We start from the raw sequence: 16,939 nt of genomic DNA, 5'->3' as shown, positions 1-16,939 counted from the left end.
TCCGGATTCAGTTCAGAGCTCATTTCCATCTGCAGTCCCATGGGGTAAAAACTTACCACCAACACAAACATGAGTACACAAAACTTTTACCACATGACACAGTACACAAACAGTATAACATACAAAATCCCTCACTATATAGAAAGTGATTCAGCCATGTTGTGTAATAAGGTTCCCGAGAGCTGTATTTGAGCTCCTCTCTGGTCCCACTTGGACACTCTGGTCTCTTGAGGCCTCACGGCTCAAAGCCCTCATGGATCAATGAAGCTACACTCTCACTTCCACTTTCCCTTTACAAGTGCGCCTTTATCCTATTACACAATGTCATGTGACTTTGCATAAAAAGCGGTTTACAATTTGCTCTTCTCCTTTTAAAATGTTTTCTTCCCTGCGCATCATCCACAAACAGAATAAAACACATTCAGGGCACCCTTCAAAGCTTCAAAGCCCCTTTTTTCCCCCTCGCAGCGGTTGCACACTAATGTAGGTTGCTTGGAAACAACCCAGAATTTGGAGCCTAATTGAAGAGAGCAGGGCTGCAGCCAAGCAGGCAGACGGCAGCGGCTCTGTTGTGCAAACTCAGGATAATAAAGTGAATTCCAGATCACACGTGGCACAGCGAAAAGGGGATCCAGCACATGGGCCGCTGCAGACACCTGCTACAACCAGGAGCATCAACCTCACATGCCCTATATACGTTCCTGAACTATTTCATTAGAGCTAGGGCTCGCGTTGTTTGGTTCATTAGTTTACAAGCGACCAAATCAGTTATTTGTCGAGTTTGCTCAGGAAACAACACTAATAATGGCTCACATTTGTATTAATAACACTGGCTAGAAACATGATTTATTCAGTGAGTTGCCGGCATTTGAGCAGAACAATAGATTCGCAAGAAATCTGTGAAATCCTCAAAGGAATGCCAGTTGATGATTGGTTCTGATTGTGGCGTTTAGCTGCACAATGTTTTGGAACATGGTACCCAGGCTTCACTGCAGTGTTATTATTCTATTTTTATTTTTGTCCTATTTTAGATTGATGCTTCTTTGAGCTACACGGTTCAGCTGTAGTTTAGTTCTGGTGTTGTCTTTTTTCCGGGGTTAGATTCGGCGATACTCAGGGAGCCATATTTTCCCGATGTGGCACTTGGTTTGAAGTTTTCTCACTTGTTTGAAAATGCTTTGAGAGGAAATTATGATCATTTGTCATTTTGTTAAACGTCTGGCCCTTCTCATTTAAATTCTGCTCTTTTTAAACCGAACAGCTTGTTTGTTGTTTTCCGTCTCATTGTCTGATCCTCACGCACATGGCTCCACATCACCAGAAGAGTTGTTGACAGACTTTGCTTTTGACTTTTCTTGTCTTCACGACTCGCCAAGTGTATTGTGTTTGGTCCTGTAAACATTTTTGTAAATTGCCTCAGAAGAACCCATGGGCTGAATTGGGTTCTGTTCCAATTTCCAACGAATGCAGCAGCATACAAATCAGCTGAGGTGTTTAATAGCGTGTCGACTGGTGTGAGAAACGCTCCAGGCGCAGAATGATCCCTGTTCTCCACCTCCCCGGTTTGCGCCGATGGGGAAGGGGCTGTTTCATCATCCACGGGCCGCCGTTTGATGTCAAATTCCTCCTGTTTCTTCAGACTTCACCTACATGCTCTTTCCCTCTCTTCAGTCTTAAGCTAGGTCTTTGAAAGCGTTGGCTCCGTGCGGTTGTGCGGCCGCTACACTGCCAGAATGCAAGGTATAAATATTTCATTTGGGAGAGTAAAAAAAAAAAAAAAAGGGGGTGGATTGGCTGGTGGGAGATTAACAGCCTGTCCAGGCAGATTGAAGAGCAGGTGCTTGAAAGAAATTGTGAAAATAAGTAGATATCAAAACATAACTTACAACATGCATTGCAACATGACAAAATAGTGTGATGTACGATAATGTTGCGATAATGATCCATTTCAACACAATTCTTAAAGTGATTCTGTAAGTGAGTCTGTAAATTTGCAAAGTGAGGAGGGATAGAGAAAAATAATTTAATTAAACAATCAAATTCCTCCCGTCTTTAACCAGAGAGCCTTTCTTACTTTGCAAAATGAGGAGCGAACAGACCAAGCTCCTCCCCCTCCTCCTGACTGGACCTGACAGGCTGGTTCACAGGAATAGCTCGCCTCATTGGTCAACGCAGGAGGATACTAGACTCTGATTAGTTTATAAGCTACAAACAAAAAAATAAGAATATTTATCCATATATATATATTACATCGAAATGCAAGACCAGGTGATTTTGCTGCCTGTGCTGTTCTTCTGATTCTTATGCAGCAAACATGCCAAATGTGTGTTGTGTGGCAGAGTGCACTAGAATAATCAAAGACCTGTTAACCTGTACCATATTAGGAGCTTCCTTTCCTAATATGGTATAGGTTGGTTAAGCCAGGGCCTATGGTGAGGTAAGAATGTCCGTTTCATGGCACTTATATATTGACACATAACGTATCGTCCATATCGTAGCGCCCAATAAACGGCTATGGACGATCATAAACCACACCTCTCCTACGAGAAAATGAATTGGTGGCACCAGACTAAATAGTCTTGTGATAAGAAGTAACCAGGCTACTTCCCTCCCGCTGTCCTCCCGTATTAGTTTTATAATAAATTTATATATTAAAAAAACACTCCTCTGCCCCTCTGAACTGAAGTCTCCCGTTTTGGCCGTGAAACTACTGTATTAGGTGTGAAATGACGTCACCTCCACGTTTTTGCCTGCCTCAATAAGACACCTTTAGTAAACTCCACTATCCTTAAGGTTAGGATGAGGATACGGTTTGGATTAGATTAAGAAAACGTTGTCCAAAACATGAGTAATATTCAAATACATGTGTGAGATGAGCTTTTAGCCATAGGGTTAAGATGACAGGTTTGTGGACCTAAACCCCTCCATATATAGTAATTATAGAGTATGAACTCATTTTACTAAAACAAGCAAAAAATCAAGTAGATAATACATTTTTGAAGTGGTAGAAAGGGAGAAGAGAGATGCAATGCACACCAACGGTTATATCAGCAGACTTTGAGGAAAATCTTCAAAATTCAATGAAGCAGCATGCCACACTCAGGCAGCCGATGTCCAAGATACAGTTTTATTTATTCCATCGATAACGTTTCGGCAGAGCCTTCTTCAGATCTTTTTTTTCCTTTTTTGTCCACAGTGCACACATGCTGAAACTTAAGCGATTGAATAAATATATCTTGGACATTGGCTACCTGAGTGTGCAATGCTTTTTTGCAGGTGCATATGGTAACATTTTAATGCGGAAAAACCTTTTAGTGACCCAGTGGCTGTATGGGCGGTTAGCATGGCACCTTTACTTTCCATCAGGGTGGCCTCTAGGAGCAATTGTTTTTTAGGGTGTCTGGTAGGTTTTCTGTGCTGCATGTATGCGTAAGAAAGGTCAAATACACACTAATAGTAAACTGCATAAAAACTTGCATAATGCACTTTTAAGCCAGCTGCAAAGAAAAAAGAAAAGAGACCTTCAGTCCAGGAGTTTCCCACTTAATATTTTGCCAATTTTATGCACTTTATACAGGCAAGCTATTTTTACTGCTGTAATAATCCATAATATTTATTGTCTGCACATTTATCAACAATGCATTTCCTTATATGTTGAATAAGGGAATATCCGGTTTGTATTAAACAAGCACAAAAGAGTTAGAGTACACTCAGTTTATTGTGTTTCTACAGAACTTGATTCATATTTTCCATTACATTCAGCTCCGTCATAAAAAGTTTAAAATAAATTTAAAGTGATCATCGAGGTATCCATACAGTATTCGAAACAGTGTTTTAACTTTGTACAAGGCCACAAAACTTGTAGAAAAAAAATAGAAGATAGATAAGGCATAACATAGAAGAAAAAACTATGGTAATAAAAATGCTAGTTCCATCAATGTTAGATTTCACATAGCTACTACTATATTCTATTCAACAGATAGCGAACGCGCTCCATTCAGTAAACAACATGCAGCTTGGAGAAGCCAGCAGGAGCACTGCTCAGACAAAACTATTGCACTAGGGAAGAGCCTGTATCTGCTTTTTGTGTATTGATGCGATCAGGGAACCGGGAGAGGTGGCAAGAAAGTTTTATAAACAAAAACCTGTAATCCATAATGGATCAGGTCGAGTGTCGGAGGGGCACTTGGCTCGCCAATGCATTTTGCAGAAATAGTTCAATGCTGAATATTGATTGTACGTATTCTGATGTACTTTCGTGTACTCCTGCATGCTTCTTCAAACCGAGCATGTTGACACTTACTTATTGGACAGTATACTCCCACCACAACCCTAATGAGATAGTAAAAAACATAGCTATATACAACCAGTTAAAAGTTTGGTCAAATATTGTGATACTGATGCAGTTTTATTAGATCTATAAATCACTTCCCCTCACTTTCTGCCTATACTTTTCCTTTATGGGTTTGGCTCTGAGTATCAATCATTAGCACACCAATCACTCCTATTTCAGGAGTGGTAGTTCGGGTTAGCTCTCACCACCCCCACTCTTCTCTTGCGCAGCACATACATGTGAATAAGGACGCAGGATTTGCATACAAACATGAGATACAAGTAGCCGACCCGGGCAAGACAACAAAAGGCCCTGGAATAATTGTCTGTGTGTAAATTGGCCGTGGGTTGCGTTACAGCGGTCCTCAAAGTAATTGGTGGGGGGGAGGTCTTGTAACCGTGCTTTGTTGTACTGTATTTTCTCAGCCGAAATCGAAAGCTCATTCGGGAGGACACGTGAGGCGCTCCACGGCATTAGCGATCCTGGCCAGGCTGTCGCTGATGTGTCCGATGGGCCGCAGCGCGACCTCAAGGTGGTTGAGGCGGGTGTTGAGGCTCATGACGCTGTCCCGAAAGCCCGACAGCTCCCTCTTCAGCATGTCGAAGCCGGCCTGTTGAAGCTCCAGGAAGGGGTGCTTGTCGTCATCCTGCTGCTTCCTCATCCCTGGGTTGCTGCCTATTGGCTTGCGTATTACAACTTTGGCCTTTGGCAGCGAAGGGGCTTGGGGTTTGGGCAGCGAGTTGGTCTGGGGCTTGGATTGTGAGGGGGTTTGGGGCTTGGGCAGCAAGTTGGGTTGGGGCTTGGGTTGTGAGCTGGTTTGGGGCTTGGGTTGCGAGTTGGTTTGGGGCTTGGGTTGTGAGTTGGTTTGGGGCTTGGGTTGTAAAGGGGTTTGGGGCTTGGGTTGTAAAGGGGTTTGGGGCTTGGGCTGTGAAGGGGTTTGGGGCTTGGGCTGTGAAGGGGTTTGGAGCTTGGGCAGCTTGGGAGGGCTGGTGGAAGCCGTTGCCGGTGGGTCGAACTGTGTAGGCGTTGGGATTTCTTTGGGCACAACGATCTTCACTGATTCCCTTTTCTTCGGGACTGGTTCGTAGTCAGGGTCGTCATCATCCATAGGAGCTGCAATAGAAAATCAAGAGTTAGCGATACAGCGCAACAGTTGGACTTCCTTTAAAAGTTGAGATCTACAGAGAATTTAGAGGTATCAGAAATGTTATTTTTATGGCCATGGTCAGTGAAAAGGCTTCACTAATTCGGAAAAATGCCCTTTGAAGGGACAATTTCTCATAAAAGAAATATTGGAAGAAGTGACTGGACGTGAAAGCTTACATGCCAAGACATCAACGTGTATATTAAACCTTTAAATGTCCTTACCTTGGACCTCAAACTCCAAATCCTCTGGCTCCACGAACTTGTTGGACTCCAAGATTGCCTGGATGTCACTGTCACTGTCACTGTCTGGCTTTGGGGCTGGTCTTGGGTTCTTGGGTGGACGCCCTCTCTTTCGTCCGGCCACCATCATCTGTCCTCGTCTCTTGATGTCGTTGAATCGCTTTCTGCACTGCTCTGCACTTCTTTCAACAGCGGACAGCGACGAGATGATCTCAGCGATTTCCTGCCACGCTACCCTCACCTGCACAAGAGAGTGTACAAACATGGAGGGTCAACCACTATAGTATGTGATTTCTACTGAATTACATCACACTTAAACTCATGCCCCTAGAGGCCATAAGCGCCACTGCAGGTGTTGTAGCAGGTTGCGTTTTTGTTTACTCATCAATTGTCCGTGAGGTTAAATACTACGCTGACAGAAAAGACAAGAGAGAGGGATATTTTACATATAATTACACAATGGAGATCATTTTTTTCACTCAAACCTGGCTGTAAATACTGTTTAAAGGAATAGGCCACTGTTTTTACATACTGAGATATGTTCTTACCTTAGCTTTGACGAGTTCTTTAGGACCTGTCTGATCTTCACCCGTGCCTTCAATCACGTAAACACAGCGCAGACGGCGTTAGCATTTAACCTCTCCCTCTCTCCACTATAGCTCCAAAACAGGTCAAGATAGAAGCTACCAAGCTCTTCCACGTTTTCCCTATTTAAATATGGTTACGTGAAGTGTTACACTACAAAGTATAAATTACACAAAATGTATCAATGTGGATTTTCTAAGCGGATAAAAGGGGGAACTATATTGTAAGGCGTAATAATACCAGGAGTAGTTTGGCATCCGCACAGTAAAGTGAAGATTACTGCGCAGTAAAGTGAAGATTACTGTGCGGATTTCTAACTACTCCTGGTATTATTACGCCTTACAATATAGTTCCCCCTTTTATCCGCTTAGAAAATCCACATTGTTTAATTTTGTGTAATTATACTTTGTAGTCGAACACTTCACGTAACCATATTTAAATAGGGAAAACGTGGAAGAGCTTGGTAGCTTCTATCTTGACCTGTTTTAAAGCTATAGTGGAGCGAGGGAGAGGCTAAATGCTAACGCCGTCTGCGCTGTGTTTACGTGACTGAAGGCACGGGGGAAGACCAGACAGGTCCTAAAGAACTCGTCAAAGCTAAGGTAAGAACATATCTCAGTATGTAAAAACGGTGGCCTATTCCTTTAAGTGGTGCTAGCCCGCAGTTAGCTTTGTCCGTTAGCCTGTTAGCTTCTTCTTCGTGATTCCATTAGTGTGTATTGTGTCTCCGCCTCGGTGGCAGCGAAAGTTGCATTTGTGGTTTTCTGGCCAGAGACACCAGGGGGAAATGAAAAACCCTCCAATCATCCCATTAACACTTGTATCACCCCCACAGGGACTACGAAACGGATTTATTAAAAAGGTAAACAAGTTACTTAGTTCTTCTTTAACATTACACCCAAAAATCACAGTCAAAGCATGCAGTGAAAGTGCTTTTTTTCTTGTTTAATTTGGAGCATTGTATTGTTTTTTTTATTATTGTTTTTTATTGTGAATTATAAGACAATTACAAGAGAAACAAACAAAAAAAAACAGACAGAGAGACATTACAAAAACAGACAGAGATACAAATATAGCCAAAAAAAAACAGACAACAGATTTCACATAACACTAAACCATTAAACTTAGAATTTATGCTGTATTGGTAGGCGTACTGGGTGGAAGTGTGTGTGTGTGAGTGTAATGGAAAATAATAAACAAATTAAAATTAGCATTGTATTGTGTATTGTGTATAGTGTATTTGGACGTACGTGTCAGGGTTTCCAATCTTGAACATGATGCACCTCTGAGCTGAGAGCATTACATCCAGGTTCACTAGCCACAAAGCCACCCAAATGTTCTCTTCTTGTGAAAATAAGTGTGGAAGTTACATACAGAGATGGATGTTTGGATGAACACGCTGCAGGGTTTTGTTTTGTAATGTGATTTTGGACAATCAAACTGAACCAAAGGTAACATAGCATAGAAGCACAGCACACACTGGGGGCGGATGTAGTTGTGGCTAGGTCTACGTTCAGCGAGTAGAGTTTGTAAGAGTGCCCATCCATGCGGGAAAAAAAAACTGTGCCTTATTTAAGTTCAGGGTTTTCTTGCCACACAGGTAGTTCATAGCGGCAGTGCACGTGAACAGCTTTTAAAGCAGATTTCAGTGCCGCAAGACAAACAGACTGAAACCCACGCAAAACCCCCACAATCAACTTTTTTTCTTGTGATAAACCCCGACTATTATGATTGGCCACCGGCAAATCACGTGGTTCCAACAAACAAGGCTGAGTTCACCTTGCACTAAATGACTCTGCATCGTTCACATTTCACAGCTTTTCGACAGTTGTTTAATGTCAGCTGAACATCGTCCAAAACACGGCGATAGTCTGCAAAGTGCCGTCGGGAACGTGTAGATTTAGCCCTTTTACCGAGTAACGTGTGGTTTATAGTTAGAGATGTGTATTAAAGTTTGAATAAAAGTCCGTACCTTGTATGTCTGTGCCGGCCGGCCCCTGGTGCCGTATATGATGTCTCTGCGCAGACGAACTTCTTGGACGAGCCGCAAAACTTCTGGTTCTCTGAATGGCACACCTCTACGATTCTGCGGATGACCCGCCACGTTAATCGCAATGCGCCCCATGTGCCTCTTGCATGTGTTGTCTTGAAGAGGGTCGATCAGGGGTGGCCTCAGAGGGGGAAGGGTGCAAACTTTCTATAGAGCGGCTCCAAGCTCCGCCCGCGCGGGATTCTCTGCAGAGTTGTAAAAGGATTCCCTGCAGGAATTTGAGGAGAATTTAGCGAAATAATTTATTTAGATCATGTGTCGTTTTCAGACCAGCCAGTTTTGTTTCTCATAGTCGATAAAAAGCAGTGCTTTCTTTGAACGCGCTGCTGGTATCACGTCGGAGACTGAGGCGCGCGAGGGAAATCAAAAATAACAGGCAAGAAGACTCTGTAGGCAATATCTGATGATAGTATTGGGATGTCTCATGTACCTGTTAGCCTTCGAATGACGTGCATTAGCCTAATTCATGTTACACTTGCTGTATATTTGAAAAACTAAACTGTCCGCATTAATGTCTTGCTAATAAATAGAACGCTTAACCTGGGGAACATTACATGCCATTTAACTCTCAAACATTTTGTAGCAATATTCATGTGTAGTAAAAACAGGTGAAAGTGTAAACAACCAATAAAAAGCCAAACCTTTTATTCAGCGCCTAAGCGCTGAATAAAAGGGAGAGGCAGGGGCTGCTCCTCTGCCCCTCCCTCTCCGACTTCTATTCCCCTTCTTTCAGCCATTTTGAGGCTCCTCTGCAGACTGCAGCACATGGCACTTTGAGCAACACAACACATCCTAGAAGTTGTCAGTGACCATTACATACCAACACTTTTGTTGTTCCATTCTACTCTTTGCAGACAAATGGAGTACCTGCTTGCTCTAAGGATGAAGAGGAAGGAGAGGGTCTACAAGCAGAGAACAACTTACCTGTCGCTCACAGAGAAGGACTGCCTCAAAAGTTTGCACCTCCCCCGCCATGTGGTGACAGAGGTCTGCCACCTCCTGTCAAAGGAGCTGGCCTGCAAGACCACCTTCCCTCTGGCTGTGAGAGTCACCTCTGCTTTGCGTTTCTTTGCCACTGGCTCCATAACTTCTGCTGAAGGCATTGCTACAAGATCTATGATTTCTTTTGTAGCTTCAGTTTCACAAGAACTGGTGCGACACGCAGACAGGTTTATTGTATTTCCCAGAACACCTGCGAGCCAGGACCAGGTGAAGAAGGCGTTCAAAGATAAGTTTGGAGCACCAGACGTCCTGGGCATTATTGACTGTACACATGTGGTGCTGCGTGCTCCAACGGAGAACTGTAGCATGTACTTTAACAATGAAGGGAGCTACTCTATCAACGTGCAAATAGTTTGTGACGCATCATCAAAAATAACTCACATTTTTACCCATTTTCCTGCATCAATCCCGGACTCTTCTATCCTGGAGAAGTCAGAGATTCCATCAATCTTCGAAAGCGACCCACCTCCAGATGGACGGCTGCTTGGGGACACAGCCTACCCACTCAAAACATGGCTGGTAACACCATTTAGCAAGCCCAAGACAAAACCAGAGTTGTCGTTTAACATCATGCATTTAGATGCATTTGAAGCAATGGACCGAACAGTTGCGATGCTGAAAAAGCGATTCCGATGCTTGGACAAGACATCTGGCCCACTACAGTACAGCCCTGACAAAGTAGCACTGTTCTTCGCCGCATGTTGCGTATTGCACAACATCGCTGTCCGCCATGGATGTCCAGTGAAGCTGGATGAAGACGCAATAACTAGAATTAGAAGGATCGACAATGCTATGCACATGCCATTAACTGAACCCAAAACAGACACAGTGGCAGTGATGGGGAGAGCTCAGCTGGCTCAGCAGCTGTGTGAGAACTAGACCAATGAACCAACCATTCTTCACACGTTTCATTTGTTTTTGACAAAGTGCAATGTAGAATGTTTTGGTGAATAAGATAGGCAGTTTATTGAATCAACTACATTTTTTGGCCCCTTAACTTTTTGTATAATTGTTTCTCCTTGTGACTATTCATGTCCAGTAATAAAAGTTTTTCCTTCTACTTTCATGCTGTTTTGTGTAGCTACCACCTACTAGAATAAAAAAATATACATGTACTGAGGAGACATTTTTCCCAAGTTATGTAAATGTATCACTTTATTTGGTCAGAACATAGAAATGGGTGATTGTCAGGTCTGTATTTAAAATATAGTAATAAAGTTAATGATGAAATTTAAAATGAATGAGTGTGAGAGCTTACAGCTTTTGTATAGAAAGGCCTTTAATAACAAATGTCAGTCAGTAACAGAATCTTAAACATATTTTTTTTTTACTAATATTAACTACTTTTAGTGTAAACTATTGGGCAGCCTGATATTAGCAGCCATTAAATTAAAAAAATATTTTGCAGGTGGCTCTCAATTTCCGTCCAGAAAAAGACTGAAGCTCAATTGTGGTGGGAGGCGGTCCACAACATTAGCTATCCGTCTCAGACTGGCTGAAATTTGTTCAATTGGCCGAAACAGCACCTCCATGCTGTTCAGACGAGCGTGGAGGCTGGTCATAACCTGCCTTACTCCTTGTAGTTCAGCTTCCAACATGTTAAAGCCACTCAGCTGCAAGTCTAAGAAAGGCTGGTCCTCTGACCGGAGAACATTCACAGAGGGGGTCTGCAATGTGTCCTCTTCAGAGTCATCCATTTCTGTGTCCGACTTGTACTCCACTGGCTCCTCCTTCATCGCCCCTGCAAGAGGTTACACTTTATTATTATTATTATTCTGTAGTCCTGTTTTGTATGCTAATTTGATACAAACTGACCGTGAAGGCCAGTCTCGAGTCCACCAGGTGTCTCCTCTTCAGGTTTAGAAGTAGTAGGAGACTTCTCTACACTCCCCACAAACGTGTTCTTAAGAGCAGTAATCTTTCGATTCCCTCTTCTTCTAACATCATTGTATCTCTTTCGGCATTTTTCTCCTGTTCTTGTAATGCCCACTATGGATGAAACAATTTTAGCAATCTCGTCCCATGTCTTCCTTGCCTGGAAAGTCGACAAAAGAGAAGTTTACTTTCACACAAATAACATCAACTGATCAAAAAACCAACGAGTCCCCATTGTGGAGGGTGCCAATATTAGCGTTAGTCAACACACTGATGCCATGCTATAGCAATTGTGTGTGTATCAGCACCCTTGTTGTTTTTTACCCTTTGTATTGTAGGACAACACAGTATTGCCTGTGACTTAGTTGTAAATGAAAGTAGGTTATTAAGGGGGGGGGGGACACACTGAGAAAGCATATTCACATAAAAAGTACACATAGTGTAACAAATGTATTAGTATTGAATGGAGAATATATTTGTAATCTTCCAGTGTAATGCTACCGTGTGTAAAACATTGAGGAGTTTGATGAGGTTAATGCACTATTTGTTGTACCTCTCGGAACCTCGCGGTGCCGTAGATTCGGTGCTTGCGGGCCTTCACCACCCGCACCAGAACTTCGGTCTCCTCTGGCGTGAAACGCTTGGTTCGGCGAAATGCTTTGAACTCATCCTGATCACAGTCCATGATCAGATCAGTTCACCAAAGTAACGCTCTAAAATAAACACATGGTACAGTTATTATCCAGAGCTCTCAGAGCGAGTTTGCGTACGCGATAAACAACAGAGGTCATTGATTGGCCAAGCCGGGCACGTGCACAGACCGCAGCTCATACACAGTTTAGGCATATCTTCAGAAACCTGGCGTAAATAATCAAATATTTAAACATCAAGATCGTTATGTCCACATCTATCAGGACGAAGGCAAACAAAATCATTTACCTGATACACTTTCACCAGGTGTAGGAGGAGACTTCGGGCGCTCGAAATTCATAACAACAACAACACCACAGGCTTTCCGTACCAGCATTTAACAACGCTGATTTCACATGCTACATTAACGAAACTCCATTCACTTTCAGCGGTGTAATGTGTCGTCAAGAGACACTTATTTCAAGAAGTTGTGCCTACAACTAAACAAAAGTTACCACATATTTCACTTCAACAGCTCATGAAAACAAAAGCAGGAAGTGCGTGCACCGTGAAAGTGTGCTGGAGACATTTTGCGTCTCGCGCGGCCTAGATCCATGCGCGCGGCGCACAGTTCCGCCTGAGCTCCTCGTGAAGGGCTGACGTTTGAGATGAAAAATACTGAACGGTGTGTCAATTTATGTCAGAACAAATATTTTGTAATATTTTACGTTGAAACTTTCACAGTTTTTGTTGTTGTTGAGATACAAAATTTAAAACTAAAATAAATTGACAACATTTGATGAAACTGTACTTTTGTACTTTTTTTTAGGCTGTGTTACTTTTTTAGAAAAATAATTGAAACCACAGTCGGGAGAAGACTGCAGTGATTTTTCTTCTTGCGATATGAATATTGGCTGACTGTATTACGATAATGATCATTTGCAGATATTGTGCAGCCCTGGTAAGGAGTTATCAATGAAGACATTATTTATGTAGGACTAACTGTATTCAGACTGATTGTGTTTGTGTCATTGCAGTAAAATGATTTGGAGCAGATGGCATTATGAGCTCTAGGGGGATGCCAGCTCTGAAAATATTGGGAGGACGACGCAATGATGGAGATGCATTCATTTTTAAACAGGTCTATACCCACAAACACATTTATGCCATGAGTGTAAATATGCATTGGTAAGGCTGTTTTGTACTGATTTACATTCAGTTGGAGAACTTCTCAAAAATAAGTCTGAATAATAATGTTTAAACTGATGCATTTTCGCACTTTGTGAGTCAGCAATCTCACACTAGCGTCATATCACACTCCTCCACTCACCATTCGGACTACACAGAAATTCTTTGTTCCGAATGCAACAATAGCATAAAAAGCCACAGACTTCTCAAAGGATGATAGTCGGGCTTTAAGATGCCATTATTTACTGTATAATGTGCCCACCCCAATTCACTACACTGTGGCCCACGTTCTGGAAAACCCTTTCTGTCTTTCTACCACATTAAGATTAAGATATGCTTCATTAATCCCAATTCTCTGCATTTGACCCGTCCTCAGTGCTGCCTGTAGGAGCAGTGAGCAGCCAGCACAGACTCTTGTTTCTTGTGCTTTTGTTTCATTCATACTTGTTTGAGTAATGCTGCATATTCAGTCTGTCTCTCTCCAGAGGATCTCAGAGCACTCTGGTCTACCTGCAGATGTCAACAGGTGGGGCTTCTCTGTTGTTGTTTTTTTTTTTTTTCAAGTATTCAAGTAGTCTTAAATGACCTCCTCTACTAAATGCGTCTTGCAACTCAGCAGCTTTATTTAAACTTCTTGTCTTTATGCCAACAGTGCGTTTCATGGGCTCAGAAAATAGGGCTGGATAACTTATTGCCTTCCTATTTTCCACACAACTTCAGTTATGTAAATTAGATAAAAATGTAGCGTAAACGTTTTACCTTATTCGTTTTTTCTTTTTTTTTAATAGCCTGTAATGGCAGCAGATGGGTACAATGCATGTTACAGACAACCAGTGCTGTAAATATGTTGGATTTAGGTCAGTTCCATCCGCAGTCCCATGGTTCCCTTCAAAGGTAGCAGTAACTTTGTCCCAATCCACTATTACATTAAAAATACATATAAAGATGCTCTTGCGCTCATCTCAAAGTAGCTCAGCAGCAGCAGCATTGTTTGACTTACTGGAAGGTGATTCCGTACCTTTTTGGGCTTTTTATTGCACTTCACTACATTATCCTGGTGTCACGTTTGTTTTTGTTATTTAGTAAGATAATATGCTCAGCGGGACTGCTCAATTAAACTAGAAACTGAATTGTCTGGTCTGGTCTGTTGCCGTCTAGAGAATCAAATGTAATCTCAGTGTGCCTTGTTTTACAGGATCTTTGTCATTCAAAGAGTTTCTTGATCACCCGGCTCACCTGGCTCTTTCAGAAGGTGAGTGTGGGGGGGGGGTTTGTGGATACCAGGCAGAGCGCGGCCCGCGGGTGTGGTGCACGTTTGCATATGAAGCGTATTGGATTGTGTCAATGAAGGGCGGGGAAGACACCCTTCAAATGTCTGCAGCCTCGCGCAGCCGCTTCGATTTCTTTGATAGTTTTAAGGCCACCCAGCCTGATGATGATGTCACACTGCTACAGCTGGCGCCCCCTTTTCTGATCCACGTGCAGCTTTAAAAAGAGGCAAGCACGTTATTTTGGTGTTTAGGCTGTACACTGTGTCAGCAGTTGTTCATAGTCGGAAATAACAGCTGTCTTCGAGCAAAGCGCTGTGTGTCTATAGAGAGGTGGGCAGCTTTGCTAACTTTTTTGCTCAAATATTTTTATTCCTTTCAGCTTAGAGTTAAAGTGAGAGTAAAAACGTATTTGATGAAAATACATGTAACCCTTCACCCCCGACTTAACCGAGCAGATTTTCTCCAGTTCAGCTTTATCCACATCTAAAAGCTTCTCGACTTCCAGCCTGCAGGCCAGTGTCATGCCTAATTTGAAAGCTGAGACCCACAAAACTGATCATGACTTTTTTGTTGAGTTCTGGTAGTTTTTTTGATCGTGTTTTTGTCATGTTTTTGTGGGTTTTTTGTAGTTTCCGTCGTGTTTTTGTTGCGTGTTTGTCATGTTTTTGTAGTTTTCTTCATGGTTTTGTCATGTGTTTGCCTTGTCTTTCTTTTTCGTGTTTTTGTTTTTTTGCTGTGCTTTCATCTCTATTTTGCCGCTCTTTTGTCAATCTTTAGTCATGTTTTAGTCGCTTGTTTATAGTGTTTTCAATATCTTGAAGTTTATTTCTGAGGGATTTTTTTCAAATATCTCTATATTTTTTTCAGCCATTCTTTTGTTGCCTTTTTGTCGCTTCACTTTTTTCAAGAAGAAGAAAATATGCTTGGTTCAGGTGGAGGTTAAAAAGTGAAATAAAACACAAACTTTATAAATACATTTTCCCATAAGTTCATCTGAAGCTTTTGTCATTTTAAGGCAAAATCTTTGTAGTAACTCGATTTCTACCACAGTAGTAGTATATGTACTGCAGCACACTGGTACTTGTACCTACATGCACAAATCTACTCACCTCTGATTATATCGTTTTGCCATTTCTATTTTATGAGGATAATTTGAATACCATTATGTTGTGGCTGTTTATTGTCAGAATAGAGGGAGAAGTGCGCAGACATCCTTTTATAATGCAACAGAATTAACATACCAAATAGACAGTAGGCAACTACAGAGGAATCAAAGACAAAAGACATTTCCCAATGTTTTATTTGCTTATTTTATTGTGTATGTTGTATCATTCTTTCATCACATGGTTTACAAAGCTGGGGAAATGTGTCTGGGGAGAGGTTTGAGTGTGAATATATTGGAAGAAAGGTGCTGAGCTCAGAGCTGCGATACAAGGTTAAGTCACTTTAACGTCGCCGTCGGGAATTTCTCCTCTGTCTTTGACCAACTGTCTCGCTCAGAAGTATACAGTACATACAGCAAAAGGATGAGCCTGTTGTGCATGTTTTGGGAACCGATTGGCAAAAGACACGATTTGTGAATACTGTCCACAAAGGTTGTAAAGTTGTGGTATAAACCCATTCCTAACTTTTCTAAAACATTTCTGCCTTAAAGAGGGGGTATTTGGTTATAATCTCAAACATGCAATATTGACCTAAAACAGCTGAAACTAAATATCCAGCAGTTTCACTTCCTGATTTTGAAGCAACCTCACGCTAAGCCCCCTCGGATCCCCTCCTCTTGCTCCCCTTCACTGTCGGTGCTCAGAGTGGCCACTGAAGATTCAAAGATTACTCAAAGGTGCGTCATCAAACACATACTGTACTTGTATTTGATGATTTTTTTTTTTTTTACATCTTTAGATCGAAGTTTGGATTCAGGGACAGCATTAACTTCTTGGAGAGCAAATCTAAAAGCTTCTAGACAGGAGCTTGCTGCCTATAGGCCAGAGTAATGCTTCATTTGAAAGCTAAGACCGACAGAACTGATCTGAACTGCTTTTTTTCCTCAGCGCATTTTTGCCTATTTTTTATTGCAGATTTGTCACTTTATTGTGGCTTTTTTGTCGTTCTTTTGTTGAATTTTCATCCACGCTTTGGTCTCACTTTTGTCGCTATTTTGATGATTTTCTCAAGAAGCTATACTAGATTTGGGTAAAGCCAAAGTGGAGAAAAAGGGCTCGGTTCAGGTGGTGGTTAAGAGGTTAAAGGAAGTGACCTGGTTGTTTCAGCTCAAATAAAGGATTTTTTTTTCTAAATTTTTTTTTTTTCAAATCTTTTCGTACAGTGTACAGTGCCCCATTTCCCCCAATTAACAAAAAATATATAGATTTTTCCCCGTTTTTTGCTTATTTTCACACACATTTCTTGACATTGGAGATGATATTGTAAATTTGCATAATAGTTCTGTTTTCTGGTTCTTACTTTTGTACAGGTATCGGCAAAAGTATCGTTTCGGTCGGCATCGTGTAACGTATCCGGCCCTACTTAATGCTAACATAATGCTAATAATAACACAATCTATGTTTTCTAATGAAACGCACAGTCTTATTTCCTCAAAGGTCTGCTTTTACAGCATAA

The 16,939-nt window shown here is 41.9% G+C and overlaps 3 protein-coding genes across 3 annotated transcripts; 1 reads left to right on the top strand and 2 right to left on the bottom strand.

Annotated features, from left to right (window-relative positions):
- Positions 1-4,520: 4,520 nt before the first annotated feature.
- On the bottom strand, positions 4,521-8,777 carry LOC306968661 (uncharacterized protein). The gene is made up of 3 exons (XM_079564113.1): positions 8,277-8,777; positions 5,702-5,960; positions 4,521-5,446 (listed from the first exon to the last, which is right to left on the bottom strand). The coding sequence occupies exons 1-3, from the start codon at positions 8,427-8,429 to the stop codon at positions 4,773-4,775; spliced, it is 1,086 nt and encodes a 361-aa protein (XP_079420239.1). The 5' UTR covers positions 8,430-8,777; the 3' UTR covers positions 4,521-4,772.
- A 435-nt stretch (positions 8,778-9,212) lies between these two features.
- Positions 9,213-10,235, top strand: LOC306969603 (putative nuclease HARBI1; the record flags this gene model as incomplete). The annotated part of the gene is made up of 1 exon (XM_079565266.1): positions 9,213-10,235. The coding sequence occupies one exon, from the start codon at positions 9,213-9,215 to the stop codon at positions 10,233-10,235; it is 1,023 nt and encodes a 340-aa protein (XP_079421392.1).
- A 457-nt stretch (positions 10,236-10,692) lies between these two features.
- On the bottom strand, positions 10,693-12,382 carry LOC306969518 (uncharacterized protein). Its single transcript, XM_079565155.1, has 4 exons — positions 12,171-12,382; positions 11,785-11,944; positions 11,172-11,391; positions 10,693-11,097 (listed from the first exon to the last, which is right to left on the bottom strand). Exons 2-4 carry the CDS (start codon positions 11,914-11,916, stop codon positions 10,772-10,774), a joined length of 678 nt encoding a protein of 225 aa, XP_079421281.1. The 5' UTR covers positions 11,917-11,944; positions 12,171-12,382; the 3' UTR covers positions 10,693-10,771.
- Positions 12,383-16,939: the final 4,557 nt, after the last annotated feature.

This window comes from Gobius niger, assembly GCF_951799975.1.
Source record: "Gobius niger genome assembly, chromosome: 10".
NCBI classification, from domain to species: domain Eukaryota; kingdom Metazoa; phylum Chordata; class Actinopteri; order Gobiiformes; family Gobiidae; genus Gobius; species Gobius niger.
This window is presented reverse-complemented; position numbering and strand designations above follow the sequence as displayed.

What these genes read in the sequence shown, in the direction of transcription:
- LOC306969518 (XM_079565155.1), bottom strand. Translation starts at nt 11,916, where the DNA reads ATGGACTGTGATCAGGATGAGTTCAAAGCATTTCGCCGAACCAAGCGT. An exon ending in GCACCGCGAGGTTCCGAGAG is followed by an intron (nt 11,392 to 11,784) that starts GTACAACAAATA and finishes TCGACTTTCCAG; the next exon opens with GCAAGGAAGACATGGGACGA. An exon ending in ACTCGAGACTGGCCTTCACG is followed by an intron (nt 11,098 to 11,171) that starts GTCAGTTTGTAT and finishes AACCTCTTGCAG; the next exon opens with GGGCGATGAAGGAGGAGCCA.
- LOC306968661 (XM_079564113.1), bottom strand. Translation starts at nt 8,429, where the DNA reads ATGGGGCGCATTGCGATTAACGTGGCGGGTCATCCGCAGAATCGTAGA. An exon ending in GGCCGGCACAGACATACAAG is followed by an intron (nt 5,961 to 8,276) that starts GTACGGACTTTT and finishes TCTCTTGTGCAG; the next exon opens with GTGAGGGTAGCGTGGCAGGA. An exon ending in TTTGGAGTTTGAGGTCCAAG is followed by an intron (nt 5,447 to 5,701) that starts GTAAGGACATTT and finishes TTTCTATTGCAG; the next exon opens with CTCCTATGGATGATGACGAC.